General features: G+C 43.2%; 1 protein-coding gene across 1 annotated transcript in view; it reads right to left on the bottom strand.

Moving 5' to 3' along the window:
- The window catches only part of mrc1a (mannose receptor, C type 1a), a 61,303-nt gene that overhangs the window by 28,333 nt on the left and 7,970 nt on the right, over positions 1-25,000 (bottom strand). The window contains exons 4-13 of the mRNA XM_042068268.1: positions 18,009-18,164; positions 17,321-17,434; positions 16,483-16,626; positions 13,814-13,996; positions 11,679-11,836; positions 9,824-9,937; positions 8,925-9,040; positions 8,457-8,605; positions 4,372-4,571; positions 685-800 (exon numbers count right to left, since the gene is read on the bottom strand). Of these exons, the coding sequence (XP_041924202.1) occupies positions 685-800; positions 4,372-4,571; positions 8,457-8,605; positions 8,925-9,040; positions 9,824-9,937; positions 11,679-11,836; positions 13,814-13,996; positions 16,483-16,626; positions 17,321-17,434; positions 18,009-18,164 (1,450 nt within the window). The remainder of the gene's footprint in view (positions 1-684; positions 801-4,371; positions 4,572-8,456; positions 8,606-8,924; positions 9,041-9,823; positions 9,938-11,678; positions 11,837-13,813; positions 13,997-16,482; positions 16,627-17,320; positions 17,435-18,008; positions 18,165-25,000) is intronic.

The raw sequence follows: 25,000 nt of genomic DNA, 5'->3' as shown, positions 1-25,000 counted from the left end.
CAACCCAATTTTGCTGCCCTTATTTATTCATTGTATGTGCCTTCTTATTTACTTTTTATTGTTTACTTGAATGCTATGTTTGTCTGTGGACTTAATTGGTAAAATGATGTCTTGTCGCCACCGTGGGATTGTGATAAACGTATGTCTTCGTATGTCTTTGTATGTCTTGGCATGTGAAGAAATTGACAATAAAGCAGACTTTGACTTTGAGATATCATTTTAGTTTTGAAATGTTTTCAAGAACAGAATAGTGCAGATGTAGCCACCATATACGATGCCTCATAACAGAGACAAGAGAGAGAGGGAAGGAGGGAGAGAGGGAGGTATACTAATAAGAGAGGGAGGGTGGGAGGGATGGAGAGAGTGAGGGAGAGAAAGGAAGGGAGGTATACTAATAAGAGAGGAAGAGAGGAAGGGAGGAAAAGATACTAATAGGAGAAGGATGGAGGGAGAGAGGGATAGAGGTATATTAGGAGAGGGAGGAATACTATTAAGAGAGGAGAGGAGAGGAGAGGGATACTATTAAGAGAGGAGAGGAGAGGAGAGGAGAGGGATACTATTAAGAGAGGAGAGGAGAGGGATACTATTAAGAGAGGAGAGGAGAGGAGAAGAGAGGGATACTATTAAGAGAGGAGAGGAGAGGAGAGGGATACTATTAAGAGAGGAGAGGAGAGGAATACTAACGGTAAAGCGTCGACTTGATCCTGAGAATGCAGGCTGATGAGGTCTCCTCCAATGGCCTTGCAGAACTTTTGAGCCTGGATCCATGTCTTTTTCTCCTCACTACTCTTCTTAAATACCTACACACACACACACACACACACACACGCACACACACACACACACACACGCGCGCGCGCGCGCACGCACACACACACACACAAACGTGTTCATGTCACACACCGTACCTGTCAACATTGAGCTTTGAAAAGAAGGGAGATTTCCTGGGATCCTAACCAATATGGTCAAATTTCCATACAGGGCTTTGTGTTGCTCTCCCTTTGCTTACTGGTTGGCATCAAGACGTATTCTCACAACAACCATGCAGTTGTCTCCAATAGGCTAATATCACTCTAAAGTCAAACATGCTAATATCACTCTAAAGTCAAGCATGCTAATATGACTCTAAAATCAAACATGCTAATATCGCTCTAAAGTCAAACATGCTAACATGACTCTAAAGTCAAACATGCTAATATGACTCTAAAATCAAACATGCTAATATCGCTCTAAAGTCAAACATGCAAACATGACTCTGAAGTTAAACATGCTAATATCACTTTAAAGTCAAACATGCGTGTTGAAGCAAGCAAAACAATGTGTGTAGCAACAGGACTGCAGTACAGAGACAGGCAAGTCAGGTGATAGGGATAATCGTATGATAGTATTGAAATATGAGATATTTACGGGAAAATATTAAAATGGGGATTCATTTTAAAGCTGAATAGAAGGTGAAAATGGAAGAATTGGAGGGGGTCCGTGAGATAAGGCGCTAGAACTTTGTTATCTATCTAGGTATTTGTTCATTGCAGGATCGAATCCAGTTTAATGCTATGGTTTGTACTTCACAAATATATATATATATATATATATATATATATATATATATATATATATATATTACTTGTCTTTTGTCCGAATGGCTGTAGTGTAGTGCTCAGGCGTAGATATGAAATGCAACTTCAAATCCGCTTAAAACAACTTGTTTGTAAATGTCTGACCATTCCTGCAGCTGGTGCACAATGCAAACACGCACATGGACACCAGTACTGTAGGTGGAGAAACCAGAAGGGTCACAACGCAACTCCGGGTCACTCAACGCATGACAGCTGACATTAAGGGATTGCTTTCCAAAGCTGCTTCATGTCTACATAAGGGAATGGTCAATGACAGCTGACATTAAGGGATTGCTTTCCAAAGCTGCTTCATGTCTACATAAGGGAATGGTCAATGACAGCTGACATTAAGGGATTGCTTTCCAAAGCTGCTTCATGTCTACATAAGGGAATGAGCAATGACAGCTGACATTAAGGGATTGCTTTCCAAAGCTGCTTCATGTCTACATAAGGGAATGAGCAATGACAGCTGACATTAAGGGATTGCTTTCCAAAGCTGCTTCATGTCTACATTTTCTTACCGTGCCCCGTCACCTTCTTCATCGCATCAAGGACTAAATTCATTTGCACTGTGAAAGCTAAGATTATTTTGACAGGCCAGCCTACAAGTGAGAACCGTTGTGGCTGCGTGAAGTGAGAACCGTTGTGGCCTGCGTAAGGAACCGTTGTGGCCTGCGTGAAGAACCGTTGTGGCCTGCGTGAAGAACCGTGAAGAACCGTTAAGAACCGTTGTGGCTGCGTGAAGTGAGAACCGTTGTGGCTGTGTGAAGGTTCAGCACTGCGTCTCACCCTCTTATTTTGTTTGTAACAGTTTTGTCTTCAAGTATCCTAGACATAGAATGCAAAACTTCTAAGTTCTGTCAGGTACTGGAAAAGTAGACCGCACTCAGGGGCTGAATTCAAAACTGTATTCAAAGTGCCGAGAAAGCATTACAGGCAAGACAAACAAAACTAGACAAACAAAACTAGACAAACGTTTGGGGCCTAGCCCATCAGCAGTGTCTCAATTTAGAAACACGTCATTAGGCCCTAACCCTGACGCCTCTTATATAACGTCATTAGGCGCTGACACGTCATTAGGCGCTGACGCCTCTTATAGGATCCCGCACCAATCACCAAGAGTGTTAGTGAACTACTCAATCACCAAGAGTGTTAGTGAGTGTTAGTGAACTACTCAATCACCAAGAGCGTTAGTGAACTACTCAATCACCAAGAGTGTTAGTGAACTACTCAAACACCAAGAGTGTTAGTGAGTGTTAGTGAACTACTCAATCACCAAGAGCGTTAGTGAACTACTCAATCACCAAGAGTGTTAGTGAACTACTCAATCACCAAGAGCGTTAGTGAACTACTCAATCACCAAGAGTGTTAGTGAGTGTTAGTGAACTACTCAATCACCAAGAGCGTTAGTGAACTACTCAATCACCAAGAGTGTTAGTGAACTACTCAATCACCAAGAGCGTTAGTGAACTACTCAATCACCAAGAGTGTTAGTGAGTGTTAGTGAACTACTCAAACACCAAGAGTGTTAGTGAGTGTTAGTGAACTACTCAGTCACCAAGAGCGTTAGTGAACTACTCAATCACCAAGAGTGTTAGTGAACTACTCAAACACCAAGAGTGTTAGTGAGTGTTAGTGAACTACTCAATCACCAAGAGCGTTAGTGAACTACTCAATCACCAAGAGTGTTAGTGAACTACTCAATCACCAAAAGTGTGTTAGTGAGTGTTAGTGAACTACTCAATCACCAAGAGCGTTAGTGAACTACTCAATCACCAAGAGTGTGTTAGTGAGTGTTAGTGAACTACTCAATCACCAAGAGTGTTAGTGAACTACTCAATCACCAAGAGTGTTAGTGAGTGTAAGTGAACTACTCAATCACCAAGAGTGAACATCAATACTGCCATAAACATTATGCAGACATGTCAATAGAGGATATTAAAAATATTGCAAATATTGAGAAAAGGGCAGGTCGCAGATAAGTAAAACACAACTCTTCATCCCGTCATGGGCATCTAATGATTCGGCTACAGAAAACATGTTAAGACCAAGTCTTCATTCATACCCCTCGGATAAAAGGTTTTAAGGGTGGAGATCCAATAACATTCCCTTTGTAGCAGTTTCCTTTCTATACCCGCCCCCTCTATGTGCAGGTTTAATATGTTATATACCCCCACCCCTCTATGTGCAGGTTTAATATGTTCTAACCCCCCCCCCCCCCCCCCTATGTGCAGCCCCCCCCCCTCTATGTGCAGGTTTAATATGTTCTATACCCCCCCCCCCCCATCTATGTGCAGGTCCCCCCCCCCTCTATGTGCAGGTTTAATATGTTCTATACCCACCCCCCCCATCTATGTGCAGGCCCCCCCCCCCCCCTACGTGCAGGTTTAATATGTTCTACGACTGTGAATTTAAATAAAGACAGTTTAACGCCAAAAGCACAGACTGTGACACAAACCATCCCACTGATCATCCCCCCTCTACAAGTGAGAACAGCACTTGATCATGGTTCCTCTACATAATAGAACAGCACTTGATCATCCCCCCTCTACATGTGAGAACATCACTTGATCATGGTTCCTCTACATAATAGAACAGCACTTGATCATGGTTCCTCTACATAATAGAACAACACTTGATCATGGTTCCTCTACATAATAGAACAGCACTTCGAGTTGAAGATTCAGGTATACCTTATAACAGATATGTGAGTTGACTTTGGTGTGTGTGTGTGTGTGTGTGTATGTGTGTGTACCTTATAACAGAAGTGTGAGCTGGGTTTTGGGGTCCACCCGTCGTGGCATGCGAGAGGCCGTGTGGTTGGGGGCGGGACAGTGCTGGTCACTCCCTCTGCCAGCGCCTTGCAGAGGAACTTCTGTTTGGAGTCACAACTGACCACATCCCACAAGCCCGCCGACATGCCCGTCAGCATAGCCACACAACCCTGATGACGATCTACACACACACACATGCAGGCATGCACACACACACACACACACACACAAACGCTCAAACACACACACACATAAACAAACACACGCATAAATATTAGGGGTGTAAAGATTAACCAATAAGTATCAGTATCTGTTTTTAACGTGTAAGATATGGCTACATCGATACGTGAATCCCCGTATCGAAATAAAAATGACATGAACCGGTCGTTTCACTGATTTAATTGTTACGAATCAGTTCACAAACTTTTCTGCTCACTCAGACTCTGGTTTACGTTGCAAGCAGCGATAGCCTACATTCTAATGCTGTAGAGTGCGCAACAATACATTCTAATGCTGTAGAGTGCGCAACAATACATTCTAATGCTGTAGAATGCGCAACAATACATTCTAATGCTGTAGAGAGCATTCATCTCACTTTCAATGTCAAAACGCATTTCAGCTCCACGTGGCACAGATTTGTTACCCTGGAATTTGAATTGTGTCTGCAAGAGACTCTGGCAATGAATAATGATGCATGTTACTTTTGCCCCTTGCATTGCGAGGAACCAATCACATCGGTGTATCTGATCTGTATCTGAGGGCCAGAGGCGAGCTAAATAGATGACGACAGCGCTGCAACGTCGGAGATCAGTAAACATTGGTCGTAGTGTTATCCAATTGCATCGAAGTCCGGAATCATTCAGAGTAAACATTGGTCTAGTGTTATTCAATTGCACGCAGTGATATTTTCAAATGCATGCTTGGTGCCGCCCCTCGAGTTGGGCCATTACATTGTTTGTGGCCAGACCCTTAACCTTTCTAGATTAACAGGGTCTGGATTTTCCAGACTAGAGATTTGTGGGTAATGCAGTTCGTTTTGGGCTACATTCATTGCTCAAAGTTGTCAAAGGACCTCATTACCCATACATCTACTGCAACTTAAGCATGTGACAACTCACTCTCAAAGAAGACATCTTGATCGCTCTGTATCGGTTGTTTGTTTGACAGTTTTACTCTTTTTTTTAAAAATCTAGCGCAAAATTGAACACTTACAAATCAGATCATTGTTGTAACCAGTGCTAGAGTCTAGCGATAATAATATGTAACATTTAGCTGTTACCTTAAACAAGCTGTGAATAGGCTACTGAAGTCATGAGCTCCCTCTCTCATAGCAGGCACTCTCTTTGGAACAGAATGGGCTACTCAACAGGCTATCGTTGCTGTTGGCAATGCAAATAGGCCTACTTTATGTCTGATGAAGGGATTTCCTTAATGTTAAAGAATAATTTGGCCATTGCTACTAAAACGATGCACTAATGATTATTATTGTATTCATATTCACTCAGACTGTTGGCATTCGGTTTCTGCATATTAGGTCTACTGAACAAAATATGCCCAGAGAGTTCAGTGATATGTAGGCCTATTGCATTCTTGTAAGCTGTATGAGAAAAGGCCAAGGGTGTCTTAAGCACCGTTTTATTTTATTTCTGTATTGTCTTAACTCAACAATAGGCTACAGCTCCTTGAAAATAATCAGATACACATAACTCTATAACATCTATAAAGTCTATAAAAAATGTATTTTTATGTTGTATTTGGCTAGCCTGGTCCTTACTGCCTGTGGCTACGTTTCTCTTCGTCATACAGTCTGGCACAATGGTATAATAATCTGTCTCCGTAATGGGCGGATGCTTATTTTGAGGTTTAAAATCATTGGAGTTCCCTTAACCAATCAGCAACGTTTGGTAATGACGTATGCTGTGCGCCGGAGTTCAGGTTCTTACGCTTCCCACTTCTGCTCTCAGTAGTAAACAGACCGCTGGCTAGTTTGTACCGGTTTTGAGATTGTGGTGGCAATGACTCTTTAAGATAATGGATGTTAATGACATGTGCCGATTTTGTAAAGGTAATTTGAGAGTAGGGGGGAGAATAACAAGCAGCAAACTTTTATTTGAAAACAGGATAAGTATGATAAGCACCCAACAACAGCCACAGCATTCAGTCTCCCCAGTCTCTCCATTACTAACGGGACCATCTGATAAATCAAACTTCTCCCAAAGCCAGTTGAAAGGAGAGCTACGACGTCTTTGCCATTTCTAAAATTGAAGCCTCTTGTTTCTGCTTTGATTGCGTGATGCTCTTGAGAGTTGGGACAACTTCGCGGATAGCTTCTAGCGTCTCTTCCTCCGTCACCATTGTTGCTGTGCTGTTGAACTACAAACTTTGCTGGACTACAAGCAACTCGGCAGGCGAGTTCCGTGTCATCACTCAACTGTTCGCTGAATGGCTCGGCTACACGCAAGCCGTATAATGTGGGTTGGGCCAGACTATGTGCAAGACCGAAATCAAATTTTGGGCGGAAGTACGTAGGATAGTAATGACCAGGCTAGTATTTGGCTGCAGTGTGACTGAAATGTAGATTATTATTTTTTCATTTCAATATATGATACAAACCTCAGTTTAGATAAATGTATTCACACATATTTGTTTTGCCTAATTGACAACCATGACCATGATAATTGATAATGTAAAATTAATGTGCACCGTGAGCAAATTATAAAAATTCTTTCAGAATGCTTTACATTTTTGAACTGCATCGAATTGCATTGAATCGTACTGAATCGTTTTTTATTATCATGTATCTTTTCTTGTATCGAATCGTGCCCATGTATCTAGATATGAATCGTGCCCATGTATCTAGATGTGAATCGTGCCCATGTATCTAGATATGAATCGTGCCCATGTATCTAGATGCTAATCGTGCCCATGTATCTAGATGCGAATCGTGTCCATGTATCTAGATGCGAATCGAGCCCATGTATCTAGATGTAAATCGTGCCCATGTATGTGAATCGTGCCCATGTCTCTAGATGCAAATCGTGCCCATGAATCGTGCCCATGTATCTAGATATGAATCGTGTCCATGTATGTGAATCGTGCCCATGTATCTAGATGTGAATCGTGCCCATGTATCTAGATGTGAATCGTGCTTATGTATCTAGATGTGAATCGTGCCCATGTCTCTAGATGTGAATCGTGCCCATGTATCTAGATGTGAATCGTGCTTATGTATCTAGATGTGAATCGTGCCCATTTATCTAGATGCGAATCGTGCTGATGTATCTAGATGTGAATCGTGCCCATGTATGTGAATCGTGCCCTTGTATGTGAATCGTGCCCATGTATCTAGATGTGAATCGTGCCCATGTCTCTAGATGTGAATCGTGCCCATATATCTAGATGTGAATCGTGCTTATGTATCTAGATGTGAATCGTGCTTATGTATCTAGATGTGAATCGTGCCCATTTATCTAGATGTGAATCGTGCTTATGTATCTAGATGTGAATCGTGCCCATTTATCTAGATCCGAATCGTGCTTATGTATCTAGATGTGAATCGTGCCCATGTATCTAGATGCGAATCGGATCGTCTTTTACATGAAAGATTCACACCCCTAATAAATATGCACACATAAAGTACATACCCACACATGCAGAAATACATAATTGACTTGATACCAGAGGGGTGAAGAGCAGAGGGCATGAAGTGGGTGAATCTGGCATGCCCACATTTGACCTTTGACCTGGTGCCTTACCTGGCATGCCCACATTGAAGTGGGTGAATTTGACCTTTGACCTGGTGCCTTACCTGGCATGCCCACATTGAAGTGGGTGAATCTGGCATGCCCACATTGAAGTGGGTGAATCTGGCATGCCCACATTGAAGTGGGTGAATTTGACCTTTGACCTGGTGCCTTACCTGGCATGCTTACATTGAAGTGGGTGAATTTGACTACCTGGTGGCTTACCTGGCATGCCAACGTTGAAGTGGGTAAATTTGACTACCTGATTCCTTACCTGGCATGCCCACGTTGAAGTAGGTGAATTTGACTACCTGGTGGCTTACCTGGCATGCCAACGTTGAAGTGGGTGAATTTGACTGGGCTACCGGTGCTGGTTTTGAAGTGGTCTGGGTTCTGCATATTGGACATTCCAAGCCAGAAGTACTTCTCCGGTCTGAGACCCACCAGGCTGATGACGAAGGCATTTTCATACCTACACACACACACATACACGCAAGCACGCACGTACGCACACACGCAAGTACGCACACGCACGCATGCACGCACGCACACACACACACACACATACGCACACACACACACATGGTCACGGGCAGAAACATACACATAAATAGGCAGCAAATTAAACGGTTTAACAATTTAACGAACACTGATGAAATTATGACGCGTGTGTATTTGTGTGTGAGTGTGTGTAGCTGTGTGTTTAAATGTGTGTGTAGCTGTGTGTGTGTGTGTGTGTCTGTGTGTGTGTGTGTGTGTGTGTGTGTGCATGTGTGCGTGCATGTGTGTACCTGTCAGCAACATCCACCAGTCTAGCTGAACTGCTGGTGCATGTCTGTTTGGCATCCTCAAAGCTTTTTGTCTCAGATCCAATGAGGTAGCAATAGGAAGAGTACCTCACCCAACCCTGAGAGTACACACACACACACACACACAGATATATATGTAGTATATATATATATACACACAGTATAAACACACACACGTAGGGTAACATACAGTATGTGCTGAATATATTAACACATCTGCTGAGGTAACGTACACATCTGTGTTTTAATTACACATCTGCAGCACAAATGTGTTTTAATTACACATCTGCAGATAGATAGATAGATAGATACTTTATTGATCCTCAAGGGGAAATTCAAGGGTCTCAGTAGCATACAGACATCACACACAACATGCACTTACAGCAGAAATGGTAAACATAAGTATAAGTATAAACATATAACTAAACTCCACTGTACAATAAAGACAGTAGAAGATAAGACAGATAAGAAAACTAACAAAACTAAATACTAAATACACTATATAAGTTAAATTAAGAAAGTCCAATGTGCTTGAGGGTGATCAAGCATAAGACGCTTGTAGTGACAGGGCCAGGACTGGTGAGGTGCTAAAGGGACTGAGTGTCATGGTGAAGGTTCAAACAGTAATCCAACCATAGTCCTTTAGTTATGTGTGCATGGCAAGGTGCTCAAGAGAGTGAGTGTCAACTTCTTCTTGCAGAACTTCTGTGTTTTAATTACACATCTGTGTTTTAATTACACATCTGCAGCACAAATGTATTTTAATTTCACATCTGCAGCACAAATGTATTTTAATTACACATCTGCAGAACTTCTGTGTTTTAATTACACATCTGCAGCACATATGTGTTTTTGGCAAGTGCAAGTAAGGGGATTCTGACCGTTTTGCATCCTGTGTTGGGAATAGTGCCCCCCTCTGGTAACTGAGTGGAAGCTTTCTTCTTACAGATGAAGCCAAACTCCTTCTCACACATATAGTCAGACCAGCGACCTTCCTGCTCAAACACATCAGACACACACACACACACACAGTGTTAACAGCTTACATACACTACATAAGGAAGACAAAGTGAGAGGAGACGAGAAGAGGCAGTGTGAGGGAGAGAGACATTCCAATTTAAAACCACGTATAGCGCCAAAACATTGCACATGTCTCATGGCGCTTTACAGAGTGTTAGACTTGGGGCAGCCGCGGCCTACTGGTTAGCACTCTGCCAGTGGGCCACTGCTGAAGTGCCCTTACCCCTCACTGCTCCCCGAGCGCCGCTGTTGTAGCAGGCAGCTCACTGCGTCGGGGGTTAGTGTGTGCTTCACCTCACTGTGTGTTCACTGTGTGTGTTTCACTAATTCACGGATTGGGTTAAATGCAGAGACCAAATTTCCCTCACGGGATCAAAAGAGTATATATACTATAGACAATCAGAGAAGGCCCATGAGTAACAGGGCTGAGGAAACATGTAGGAAGAAACCTCGAGCAGATCCACGACTCAAGGGCCTGACCCATCTGCCTAGGGTCAGTACAGAACAGTAAGGTCTGTTTATATGATAAATTAATAAGTTAGTTAGGTGTAGAGAAAAGAACATGGTGTTTAAAGCCACCTGAGGTGTATGTTACAAAGAGGTGGGATGGTTACATATCCAGTATGATGATGCATGAATCCTATTTAGTGTCAGAAAGTTCAAATAGTCCAGCGTAGGAAAGTAATTGTCCAGGGGGATTAGGAGTTGTCATAGGGCAAGTAGCAAGTAGTGGGTCGCTAGGCTTCGCTGGCCAGGAATCTGGGCAGGGGGACAGGAATAGGTGATGATGGGGCAGTCGTAGGGACGGGACTTCAGATGAGATGAGTGAAATGAGGGCCAAACACAAGGACAGCTGATGACTGGTGATGGTTATACCTCACAAGTGAGGTAAGGGGGAAGGCAGAGAGAGATATAGAGTGGGTTAGTATTACTATAAATCAAAATGGGTAATATCAATAGGTATATCATTGGTACTATATAGTGTTACACCATAGTGAGAATAGGCAGAGTGAGAGTTGAGAGATAGAGAGAAGGCAGAGGAGGGTTTGTATGCCGTGACACATGAAAAGTCCATGACAGCACTATGCTATTATAATAGCAGCATGGTGACAGCGCTATGCTATAGCAGCATAACTAAGGCATGGTGAAGGGTAGTCAACACCAGCGCAGGTATGGTCAGTGACCACCGTCGCACGCATGACTGGGGTGCCAGTCACACAAGGACACAGCAGGGTGGTCCATTCCAAAAAACCCTGAGGTGGTTGAAGTTCCACAATGCACCATACCTAACTATGGGAGGCACTAAAGAGGTGTGTTTTAAGTCTAGACTTAAAAATAGGGATGTTGTCTGCTAATGGAATAGAGGAAGGGAGATTATTCCAGAGGAGGGGTGTGCAGTAGCAGAAAGCTCTGCCTCCTACTGTAGTTTTTGAGATTCTTGGGATTACAAGAAGTCCAGTATTCTGTGATCGTAGTGGTCTAGGTGGGTTGTATGGGACTAGGAGGTCTTTAATATATTCAAGTGCCCGACCATTTATGGCTTTGTATGTTAGAAGTAATATTTTGAAGGCAATGCGGCTTTTAACAGGTAGCCAGTGTAAAGATGCTAGAATGGGGGAAATATGGTCATATGTTTTGGTCCTGGTGAGTGTGCAAGCAGAGTGATGATGAGAGGAGGAGTGTAAGAGATGGAGTGATGGAAGAGGACGAGTGCACCTTTCCCCCCATCAGCACGCAGTCCTCCAGCAGGTTGGTGGAGTGGGACGGTTCTCCTGCTGTCCACTTGGTGAAGGTCACACTGGAGCGATCTGACCACTCAAACAAGTTCTGAGTGGAGCGGTCAGTCAGCCCGATCCACAGCTCATCAGATTCCACTGGACACACACACACACACACACACACACACACACACACACACACACAGAGAGAGTAAACTAAACCTTCCACAGTTGCTGTCTTTCAATTCCGAACCTATAGTGATTGGTTGGTGAACTTGGTGATTCCTGATTGGCTAGCCAAACCTGAGCATCGCCATTGGCTATTCAACAGGAAGCGCCAGAATAGTTTCAAAAGTACTTGTACTTGCAGGAAATGTACTTGTGTGAGCGGCAGAGATTCGTAATGGCAGAATAGCTTCGTAATTGAAAGACAGTAACTATGGAAAGTTTAGTACCTGTGGAATATATTTGTAAGTGAAGGACATATGAGTAATACTTAAAATCATTCGTGTTATTTTTATGTTAAATCACAATTCAGTTTTACAGTTACAAATCCTGATACACACACACACACACAATACATATGAGACACTTCTCATCCCTAAGGTGGTGCAAACGTCTGTGCACCTGTAGAAAAGATTTGTAACTGTAACTGTGTGAGCGTGTGTGTGTGTGTGTGTGAGTGTGTGTGTGAGTGTGTGTGTGTGAGTGTGTGTGTGTGTGTGTGTGTGTGTGTGTGTGTGTGTGCTTACTGTAGCCGCTCTGTGAGATGAGGAAGCTGTGTGTGTGTGTGTGTGTGGTGTGTGTGTGTGGTGTGTGTGTGTGCTTACTGTAGCCGCTCTGTGAGATGAGAAAGCTGTGTGTGTGTGTGTGTGTGTGTGTGTGTGTGTGTGTGTGTGTGTGTGTGTGTGTGCTCACTGTAGCCGCTCTGTGAGATGAGGAAGCTGTGTGTGTGTGTGTGTGTGTGGTGTGTGTGTGTGCTTACTGTAGCCGCTCTGTGAGATGAGGAAGCTGTGTGTGTGTGTGTGTGTGTGTGTGTGTGTGTGTGTGTGTGTGCTCACTGTAGCCGCTCTGTGAGATGAGGAAGCTGTGTGTGTGTGTGTGTGTGTGTGTGTGTGTGTGTGTGGTGTGTGTGTGTGTGCTTACTGTAGCTGCTCTGTGAGGTGAGGAAGCTGTGTGTGTGTGGTGTGTGTGTGTGCTTACTGTAGCCGCTCTGTGAGATGAGGAAGCTGTGTGTGTGGTGTGTGTGTGTGTGTGTGTGTGTGTGTGTGTGTGTGTGTGTGTGTGTGTGTGTGTGTGGTGTGTGTGTGTGTGCTTACTGTAGCCACTCTGTGAGATGAGGAAGCTGTGTGTGTGGTGTGTGTGTGGGTGCTCACTGTAGCCGCTCTGTGAGATGAGGAAGCTGTGTGTGTGTGTGTGTGTGTGGTGTGTATGTGTGCTTACTGTAGCCGCTCTGTGAGATGAGGAAGCTGTGTGTGTGTGTGTGTGTGTGTGTGTGTGTGTGTGTGTGTGTGTGTGTGTGTGCTCACTGTAGCCGCTCTGTGAGATGAGGAAGCTGTGTGTGTGTGTGTGTGTGTGTGTGTGTGTGTGTGGTGTGTGTGTGGTGTGTGTGTGTGTGCTTACTGTAGCTGCTCTATGAGATGAGGAAGCTGTGTGTGTGTGGTGTGTGTGTGGGTGCTCACTGTAGCCACTCTGTGAGATGAGGAAGCTGTGTGTGTGTGGTGTGTGTGTGTGTGCTTACTGTAGCCGCTCTGTGAGATGAAGAAGCTGTGTGTGTGTGTGTGTGTGTGTGTGTGTGTGTGTGTGTGTGTGTGTGTGTGTGGTGTGTGTGTGGGTGCTCACTGTAGCCACTCTGTGAGATGAGGAAGCTGTGTGTGTGGTGTGTGTGTGGGTGCTCACTGTAGCCACTCTGTGAGATGAGGAAGCTGTGTGTGTGTGGTGTGTGTGTGGGTGCTCACTGTAGCCACTCTGTGAGATGAGGAAGCTGTGTGTGTGGTGTGTGTGTGTGTGCTTACTGTAGCCGCTCTGTGAGATGAGGAAGCTGTGTGTGTGGTGTGTGTGTGTGTGGGTGCTCACTGTAGCCGCTCTGTGAGATGAGGAAGCTGTGTGTGTGGTGTGTGTGTGGGTGCTCACTGTAGCCGCTCTGTGAGATGAGGAAGCTGTGCTCCTCCACGCTGAGGACGCTGGTGAGGTCAGCCTCGTCCTTGTGGCAGGCCACCAGCGCCTGGCTCCAGCTCCTCTTCTCCCGACGCAGCGAGTAGCAGTGACCGTAGTACGGAACCCAGCCTGCCCCACAGTAGAACGGCTGCTGGCTCGCTGGACACAGTCACACACACACATGTACAAACACACACGCACACACATACACACTCATACACATACACACATTCTCATACACACGTACATGTACACACACACATACACACACGCACACACACACACAGAGGAATCATCAGACATTTTTTTTCCTGTAAACCTGTAAAAATGTATCACGTTCACCCACTGAAAACATTTGGTTCTACCAGCCAATCACTAGAACTGCCCGGCACCTACAGCGCTACACTCTGGGGGCATGAACATGCGGCAGCTACAGTGCTACACTCTGGGGGCATAAACATGGGTGCTCACGAACATGCCCCCACAGTGTAGCATTGCAGCTGCTAGCAGCTCTAGCTGTTTGGCACTCTGTGACCTGGAGCAGCAAAGATGTTCAGCATGTGGAAAACCAACATGGCGACGGCTCTGCCTCCCACCGCAAACCAACATGGCGACGGCTCTGCCTCCCACCGCAAAGCACTGCAGCGGAAGTGTAAATGCTGTGTAAGGTACGCATCATCATCAAATACTGTTCACCCAACCACAGACTGTTCACCCCACAACCACAGACTGTTCACCCTAACCACAGACTGTTCACCTGTTCTCACCCCAGACTGTTCACTCCAACCACAGACTGTTCATTCCAACCCCAGACTGTTCTCACCCTAACCATAGACTGTTCACCCAACCCCAGACTGTTCACTTCAACCACAGACTGTTCACCCCACTCCCTTACGGCGTTACAGGTCTCTTAGCACCCAAAGCAGCAGGTGCAGAGGAAGCTGTCACCCTAGTGAACTCTAGCTCTGGACCCCAGTGACAACCAACCAAGTTGCTAATAAACTGCACATATTTTCAATTTATATTATTACTGTAAACCACTTTCTTAAGTGTATACTATGGTCTGTACTACACTGCACTACATGTCAAATACTGTTTATACTGCACCACCTGTCTATACTGTACATCACTTTTTTCTGCTTTTTGGCACTTCTTTTTGGACACAAACTTTTCATTGCCTCTGTACTTGTACTCTGCACAATGACAATACAGTTGAATCTAATTTAATTTAATCTAATCTAATCTCATATTAAAATCGCCAGAATTCTCCCTTAACTATTAAGGCTACATTTTTGGACCCTTCAACAAACGTTTTATGAACAAGGTACGGTAAGGTAGATTACCTATAGCACAACTGGCACAATAGGTCTGTCATCAGTATTAGCTTTATTTGCTTCTCAACATGCATAGCAAGATGTAGCTAGTTGCTTTGATTATTTTATTCTTAGTTTGGGTTTTGAAACACATTTGTTACTCACTTTGAGCACAACAAAATAACTGATACATCTTTTAAAAACTGTATTATTAGGCCTGAGTAGAAACACTGTAAGCATGAAACATGGTAGGCCTATGAAACATTGAATCAGATTCAATTATTCATTCAGTATGACAGCTCAACAGATGACTACTAAATCTCCTTACCCTGGCAGAGCATGCTATAGGTAAGTTCTCATGAGCATATTGTGCATATGCATGAAGGAATTAAATATCCACAATAATTGGATGTATGATAGCACAAAACCCATGCACATTTCACATAAATGAGTGTAACCACCTATGAACAGTTGTCCAAATTGTGTGCAGTAAAAAAGCTTTTCTGAATTACGTTAGAGGCACGTTTGCAGCCAACACTCAAAAGATTGTTGCAGCAGATTGTTCCCTGAACTAGACTCTATTCACATGACATCTGTTTATATGACACCAGGCTCAATCCACATGACATCTGTTTTATATGACACCAGGCTCTATCCACATGACGTCTGTTTATATGACACCAGGCTCTATCCACATGACGTCTAACACCAGGCTCTATCCACATGACGTCTGTTTATATGACACCAGGCTCTATCCAAATGACGTCTAACACCAGGCTCTATCCAAATGACGTCTAACACCAGGCTCTATCCACATGACGTCTGTTTATATGACACCAGGCTCTATCCACATGGTGTGCTGTGATGTCTGTTTATATGACACCAGGCTGTGAGCTGTCAGTCAGCAGAAATAAATGTTATTGTGCCTAATAGTGCATATCAGATCATTATTACCTCTGCAAATAACCTTGATTATGCCTAATAGTGCATAGCAGATCATTATTACCTCTGCAAATAACCTTGATTATGCCTTATAGTGCCTAGCAGACCATTACCTCTGCAAATAACCTTGATTATGCCTTATAGTGCATAGCAGACCATTATTACCTCTGTAAGAAACCTTGATTTGGTCCCTGAATCCCGACATCACAAACTTTCACACCATGTAGGTGTGGCTTTAGTAGTGGACAATTTGCTGGATAAATCATCAATACATACACAGGACTACTGGTGTAACGTCAGGGTCAGGGTTAGGGATAAATCATCAATAAATACACAGGACTACTGGTGTAACGTCAGGGTCAGGGTTAGGGATAAATCATCAATACATACACAGGACTACTGGTGTAACGTCAGTGCTGTTGCCCTTGCGGCAGATGTAGCCCATCTTTTTGTTGCAGTTCAAACTTTCCCACTTGGATGCTTTCCCAGGATTCAACACTCCACAATTCAGACCTGGCTCCGACGATGGGTGACCTGGCAACCCACACAGAATCAGAGGATTTAGTTATGACCTGGCTACTCACAATCACAGGATTTAATTGTTATCTGGCAACATACAGAATCAACGCAGTTTGATTTATATAGCACATTTATATACACATTTTATACATAAGGCAGTTTGATTTATATAGCATATTTATATAGCACATTTATATAGCACATTTATATAGCACATTTCATACATTCATAGGCAACTCAATGTGCTTTATGTCATCCCAGAACAGCATTAAAAAGAAAAATATGGATTTATGAATAACCTGGCAACCCTCAGAGAATCAGATGATTAATTATAACCTGGCAACCCTCAGAGAATCAGATGATTTAGTTATGACCTGGCAACTCACATAAAATCAGAGGATTGAAATGGCTGATCTGGTAACACAGTAAAATGTTGTACAAGTATGTACAATGCCTATTAAAAGTATTCACCCCCGTTGGATATTTCCTCTTTTATTGCTTTTATTAATGGAATCTTGATCAATTTATTTGGGCCTTTTTTACAATAATTTACATTTAAATTAAAACTATATGTCTGCACTCCCCTGGAGCCCAGTTTAACCTCACCTGGAGCCCAGTTTAAATATCTGAAGGGGGAACTCACCTGGAGCCCAGTTTAAATATCTGAAGGGGTTGTTATTAACTCAGCTGGAGCCCAGTTTAACCTCACCTGGAGCCCAGTTTAAGTATCTGAAGGGGTTGCTATTGCTCCACTGCCAGCCGCTCTGAAAGTCCAAACTGTTGAGGCCAATCCACAGAGAGGTGCCTAGGATGTTAGTCAGACCTGCCACACACACACACATACATTTTTGACAGGGGAAGAGAGAGAGAGAGAGAGATGTGTTAGCTCATTGAGTGAGAGCGTTGAGTGCCAAAAACGTAATATTATGTTTTTTTTGTTTTTTTTTAATTACGAAACTAGACACTCTAACACACCTTATATGTGATTTTGGGAACTCTGTGATGAATGGAAATGAAATATATGACCTTCGAAAACTCATAAAAACGCACAATCTGGACATTTTATCATAACTCGGTTGCCGCTTTGGGTCGAATCAGTGACGCAATGCACGTCAGGTCAAAACCAGGCCATTTTCGTGGGTCTATCACTAGGTGGCAGGTCTCGCCAGGTCTCGCTGATCACTTCCCGGAAAGTTTACACAAGTAAACTTTCCGGGAAGTTTTTACTGATCTTTAGCTAATCTGCTCTGTATACCTATTCTAATCTTCAGCTAATCTGGTATTTAGCTCCGCTCCTGGTATTAGCATGGTCATGCAACTACTACCTCTCTCTGATTGCATCCAACACATAGCATATGTTAAGGCGCTGTATTAATCAAACTAAAATGTATGTGTACCTGAAATGTATGTCTGCTCATGCAGTTCCACAATGCTGAGCAAGTCTGCCCCCTGCTGTTGGCAGCTGACACGTGCCTGGTGCCATGTCAGAACTGCCTGCGTGTTCCTCTGGTACAAAACGCCAGTCACTGGATCCGCATCCCAGCCAGAGGAACCTACACACACGAACACAGAAACCATGATTGGGTGTGTGTGTGTGTGTGTGTCACACAGGGATGGGCAGTATTTCTGATATGTATTTAAATAGATAGATGCATTTAAAATATGAATACAAAATATTAATTTGTAATTATGTATTTGATTGGGATGATAGAAATGCCTTCATGTATTCCCTGCTGAAAAAAACAGCCTGACCAGCAAAAGGTTGTTTGTTGGTTGAACAGCTTGTTAACCAGCTTGTTTGACAAACCTATGATGGTTGACCTGCTAGACCAGCAAAACTCCCCTGCTGAAAAAAACAGTTAGAAACCAGCTTGTGCTGGTAGCTGGTTTTAGCTGGTCTTTACTGGTTTTCTTCCAGCTCTTGCTGGTCTTTGCTGGTGTAGCTGGTTGGGCAACCAGCTGGATATGCTGGCCTGACCATCTGATGAAGCTGGTCATGCTGGTGTAACCAGCCTGTCGTGTGGGATACAGCTGGTCATGCTTTTGACCAGCTTGTCAAGCTTGACATCATTAGTGTTAGATGGTCATGCTGTTTTGCTAGAATGACCAACATAAGCTGGCATGGCCAGTTAAACCAGCAGTGTAGACCAGCAACACCAGCTAAAATTACCAGCTTGAGGTGGTACAACAAGCAAAACCAGCTGAATTACCATCGCAAGCTGGGTAAACCAGCTGAAGGTATGTTTTTGCAAGACCCTGCTGAAAAAAACAGCCTGACCAGCTACAGTGGGCAGTGCTTCGACTTTAATTTGTATTTTTCCAGTGACGCTGCAACGACGCTGCAACAAGAGAGGTCTCAAGTGAGCAGGGTGTCTCGTAAAAAGAAATGGAGCTGGAAAACCCTACACAGACTTCATTACAGACTTTAGCAGACTGGTTTAGAAATAATTTAATAGCCAGAAATATGCCTGCCCTGCCCTAATAAAGAAATATTTGGTTAACAGCGAGTGAATCCCGTTTGCAGCCGTAGAAGAAACGCAGGACAAATTAAACATTCTGGTTTTCTCCGAGTGCAACGATGATAGACAGACATCATTTGGACAAAATATAGAGCATATTAACCTCCATTGCTCAGCCAAATGCCTTCCTGTTACGTCCTGTTATCACGGAGTTACAGGCGATAAACTATTTTTGATGGTCACAAGTTTACTTCATTACCGTTTATTTCTTTGATTATTAAAGAGTGTTTTTTATTGAAAGGCTTGACTTCGTGCTTATTCAGAAGAGCATTTAGTGCTCTCCCCAATCCCAGACGTTCACATTGCATGTTTGTTTGTAATGGATGCAACAGCGAGATACGCTTGTCATAGGCGCCGATACCGTGGATGCTCCGTCTCTCGGGCACCCACTGAAAACATCGAGCACCCACGTGTGCCAGCTTACAGTCCCGGCTAAATTTACATTCATTTAAAATCAAACATCGCAGTTTATGTTAAATTCAGCATCTCTCATAATGTGATTGGATATGTTGCTGTCAATTCCCTACTTCATATACTAACCACCAATGAGAGCGTCTCTCGTATGAAAATTCCTGACACTTCCCACCTGAAGAATTAACGCAAGGCTTTGTCGGGTCTTCAGCCCCGAATGTTTAAAATGTATATAGCCCTAAATATAATTTTAAAAGTAGTCTGACAAAGCTTATTGTTTTGTGACACAGCTAAACACTGGTACCTCATAGAACGTCTATAACATAGCCTAGGTGGTCGCAACTCACAAAAGTAAAGCAGATAGAAAGAACTCACGCAAATCTAGCCTACAACACGCAGACAGCTTTATGCGCAGGGGAGAGCTTTATGTGCTTTGTGATTGTTGCCTTCTGATGGTATCTTGCTAATTCACTGAACTGCATCAGGTGACACAAATGGTATTGCCTTTATCTTATAACTCCTTGTCTGAGCGACTACCAGGCATATGGTTTTTAAAAGTCAGATGTTCCCTGACAAAGACATTCGAAAATTAAGAATTTTTATTGACTTGAAAAATACACAAATTTTTGCAAACTCCCTTCATTCAACCCTTGAAGACATCGCGGTCTGGTGCGCTATGTAGATCGTTTCTCGTACCATTTAATTTCTCAGAATTTAGGTCTACTAGGCCTACAATAACGTCATCACCAAATACATCTTTTATTTTTAGTTGATCAACCACAAAGAGTAGCATAGGCCTACTGTGCACAGTGCACTGACGACTGTAGCAGCCCAAGGTAACCAGTTGTTGTAGATGAGAGGCAACCCCTTGTTTCAGATAGCCTGGACAACATGTTACCTGGGTGTTGCCTACGTTATTAATTAATGGTAGCCTACAATAGTTAATTGATTCGCGTAACATATTAGTTGGCTCAAAGAGTAGGGAATCAGGATGGAGAGAGTCACACGTGTGTTGCTTTTGCGGGATCGAATCCAGTTTAATGCTAGTCTTTTGTCCGAGTGGCTGTAATGTAGCCGAGCGCTCATGGCGTATGAAAAGCGACTTCAAACCGCCTAAAACAACTTGTTTGTGAATGTCTGACAACTGCTGCAGCGCATGCACGCGCAAGGAAACCAGTAGGTGGAGAAACCAGAAGGCACACAACACCGGAACGATTTTAAGGCTATTTCGCATAGGCTACTCAATGGTGCTATTTCACACGCATTATAGCGACCCCCACTCACCGGGGTTAGGTGGAAGGTGTTAATAGACGATTGGCGTAGCACTACACAAGCCACAAATAGCCTACACATTCTTGCGTGCGTACATTCTCTATTCTCTCCAAAATGTGCCCGTTCTATAGGCTGGCCAAGTGCGTAATTCTGCGGCATAAAGCAGATGTATTTGTTTATTGTACAGAAAAATGAAAATAACCTGTCAAGCAGTCAATTGACTACATTGCAGTCAATAAGTAGGGCAAATTACGAAACCAAAACGTGGGTCATAGTTGTCTAAGCCTCTGCTTTGAGGCCAAACCCATGAACAAAGACGCATTGATATCTGCAATAGTTTTTTTTTGGCGAAACAAGCTCACAGCCGAATGAGTCATAGCACTGAAGGGAGAGGCAACTGGCATGTGATCTCCCCACGGGCCAATGGATGTACAAGTTTTATCCTGTGCCTACGATATTTAATCCAGTGTTTTGTCAAGTTGCAAAATGCTATTCGTTTTAACGAATTTTTATGATAGTACCTTCTATCTTAATTGCTTTATACTCAAACTGACCAATGGCTATTGCATCTGTCTATTGAAAGTGAGAATGTGCCATGTGATCTACTGTGTAGGCTTCATAAAATAAAATAAACAGATTGCTAATGGCCTAGAAGCTGATCTGGGGTGCGTTTCCCGTACAACTACGGAGGTTAGCTTTTTACTAACAGGATGCATTGTTCAACTAACCAACATGTAAGTTACAACTGTTTCCCAAAACTGGGATAATCTGGGTTAAGATTTTGACAATATTGACATCGTTGTTTACCTAAGGTTATCTTTTGTGCAGATAATATTATCAAAATCAGAATCAGCCTTCTTGGTTTGGTTATCGTAAACCAACAAGGACCTCACCCCCCCCCCCCCTCCATGAAAATCAAAGGCTACATATTCTCAGCTGACTCGTCAAAAAGTGCGCACCATTATCTGCAGGTGTGTGACTTTTACTTACGTGCACATGGCTGCAAATTTACTTTTAATTTATGTATTTTCTGCCTTGGGCATTTTAAAATATGGATGTATGGTGGTTAGAAGTGTAAATATCAATTAGAAACCTAAATATATTCATAATTATTAATTTGCAAACAAATAACTGGCGTCAGTGACGTCTTTGACATGAAGATCCCTGGAACTATGCTTCTACTAGCATTCTACCACAGGTCGAGAGGTGTAGTTGTAACTACACAACTTTACGATAGTGGTTGCGAACGTTCGTTGCTACTATGGTTTTGGGAAACACTAACGTAGTGTAACGATGCATTGGACTATGTAAGTTCCAAATATGAATGTAATTCTGCGGCATAAAGCAGATGTATTTGTTTATTGTACAGAAAAATAAAAATGACATGTAAAGCAGTCAATTGACTACATTGCAGTCAAGAAGTAGGGCAAATTAATTTACGAAACCAAAACGTGGGTCATAGTTGTCTAAGCCTCTATAGCGTAGCCTGTTAAAAACGTTGCAGAAGCCTACCCAAGGCTACAGATTAATTCTGAACAGTTATTTCTCTACTGGCTCAATTATCACACCACTGTTTTGATTTGCGTAGTTGCGTTAACCCAACACTGACAATAATGTAGACAGCAAATTTCGATTTCCGTTACCACCGTGTAGTCAAGCCTTAAGCCATACCCAAGTAGCCTAAATCGAGGTAAATCGAGCTTTTTCAGAAGGGGCGGCAGGCAGAGCGATGTACAGTGGCAGAGCGACGCACAGTGGCTGAAAGTGGCACTAAAGCTTCACGCAGCTTCACGCCTCGTAATGCGCGACTGAAGTGGCCATTTGAAAGCGATGCCCACTGTAAAGGTGGTTTGCTGGTTGCAGCTTGTTAACCAGCTTGTTTGACCACCCTATGATGCTTGACCTGCTAGACCAGCAAAACTCTTGCGAAAACATACCTTCAGCTGGTTTTCCCAGCTTATGATGGTAATTCAGCTGCTTTTGCTTGTCATACCACCTCAAGCTGGTAATTTTAGCTGGTGTTGCTGGTCTATAGTGCTGGTTTAACTGGCCATGCCAGCTTATGTTGGTCATTTTAGCAAACCAGCATGACCAGCTTGACAGGCTGGTCACCAGCATGACCATCTTGCACCAGCTGTATCCCACAAGACAGGCTGGTCACACCAGCATGACCAGCTTCCTCAGATGGTCACGCCAGCATATCCAGCTGGTGGCCCAACCAGCTACACCAGCAAAGACCAGCAAGAGCTGGAATAAAACCAGCAAAGACCAGCTAAAACCAGCTAGCAGCATAAGCTGGTTTCTAGCTGTTTTTTTCAGCAGGGCTGTCTTGAAAACGATATAGCCTAGCATAATAGATGGCCCTTACAATGACCAAAGAGCTTAACTCATTGAGTGCCAAAAACGTAATATTACATTTTTCCTTCCTATGCGTTGAGTTACGAAACTATACACTCTAACACACCTTATATGTGATTTTGGGAACTCTGTGATGAATGGAAATGAAATATATGACCTTCGAAAACTCATAAAAACGCACAATCTGGACATTTTATCTGGACATTTTATCATAACTCGGTTGCCGCTTTGGGTCGAATCAATGACGCATGCACGTCGGGTCAAAACCAGGCCATTTTTGTGGGTCTATCACTAGGTGGCAGTCTCGCTGATCACTTCCCGGAAAGTTTACACAAGTAAGTAACAGGCAACACTTCATATTTCATGAAAGACGTTATATCTCCATTTCTAGAAAAAAAAACAGAATGATGAAAACTAGCCACTGTTTAGCTTGGCATTTCTCAGGAACAGAGGCGTGTAGAAATACACGGTTTGCACCCACCGAGAGCTTAAAGTCTCACCTTTTAATCGAGCTATTGTATGTGTTCATAGCTATAACACAGAATATGCTGTGGCTGTACAAAAATCATCAACATTGGTCTAGATTGCTGGGACTCTAGGACAAAGCTCCCGAAAACAGCTTGGCATTCAATGAGTTAATAGTAATATTACACTGAAAATAGCCTCAAAGGACTAATGATCTGGTTAAAATGTGTCATAGCTTAGTCTAGGGTGCAATTGTTTTGATTTGAATACTGATTGATGATTGTTTGATTATTGAATGATCACTTAAGCTAACAGTAGTTTGTAGTAGCTAGTAGTTAAGTACTACCCTAGTTTAATTTAAAAAGAGCAAAATGATCAAATGTTACAGGAGAGGAAGAGCGTAATTTCTCAATCATACTTTTGCTTTTAGAATTCCATGGTATTCTGCAACTTACACATCCAGTAAGAGATTCAGGTTTCACTTCACTTAACTGAGATAATCTCACCTGTTCAGTACCTTTCCCCTTCAGATATGTAGCCATTCATACCATTTTCCAGTTTGTAACAAGTAGGGATGTAACTATGCACTGTTAATCTGCTAAAAATCGGTAAACACTCGTGAAAACGTCGGTACACACCCGTGAAAATTACAACCGGTTGAGAAAAAACAGAGGCGGCGCCAGGATAATGCGCTTACGAGTTTAAATGGCCCTCCGTTGACCACCATGTCGTCCATTATCCCTTACTTACATCGCATAAACTAGGAGATGGCTAGATGTCTCGCTGTTTATGGCACGGCAGCTGCGCATACTTGTGTGTGAGGAGAAAAGACGCACAGCCACAGGCTAGGGGAGGATTTAGAAGCATGTGTGTGTGTGTGTGTGTGTGTGTGTGAAATTGTGTGGTTGCCTTAGGGGCAACCAGGAGTGAGGAAGTGGTTGCCACTGGTAATTTGGTTATATCATAATTTGGTTGCCCGGGCAACTAGACATGTTCCCATAGACATGCTCTCATAGACATAGACATGCTCTCATAGACATAGATATGCTCTCATAAACATAGATATGCTCTCATAGACATAGACATAGACATGCTCTCATAGACATAGATATGCTCCCATAGGGGTCATTCCACTGTAAAATGACCAGGTGTACCTATGTTACCCAGGAGACACACTGTAAAATGACCAGGTGTACCTACAGTATGTCACCCAGGAGACACACTGTAAAATGACCAGGTGTACCTATGTTACCCAGGAGACACACTGTAAAATGACCAGGTGTACCTATGTCACCCAGGAGACACACTGTAAAATTACTTTTATGTAAGATCAATACTTTCAAGATACAGACAGTTTTACAGGG

Source organism: Alosa sapidissima, chromosome 17 (assembly GCF_018492685.1).
Source record: "Alosa sapidissima isolate fAloSap1 chromosome 17, fAloSap1.pri, whole genome shotgun sequence".
Taxonomy (NCBI): Eukaryota; Metazoa; Chordata; class Actinopteri; order Clupeiformes; family Clupeidae; genus Alosa; species Alosa sapidissima.
The sequence above is the reverse complement of the archived record's forward strand: the minus strand, read 5'-3'. Positions and strand labels throughout refer to the sequence as shown.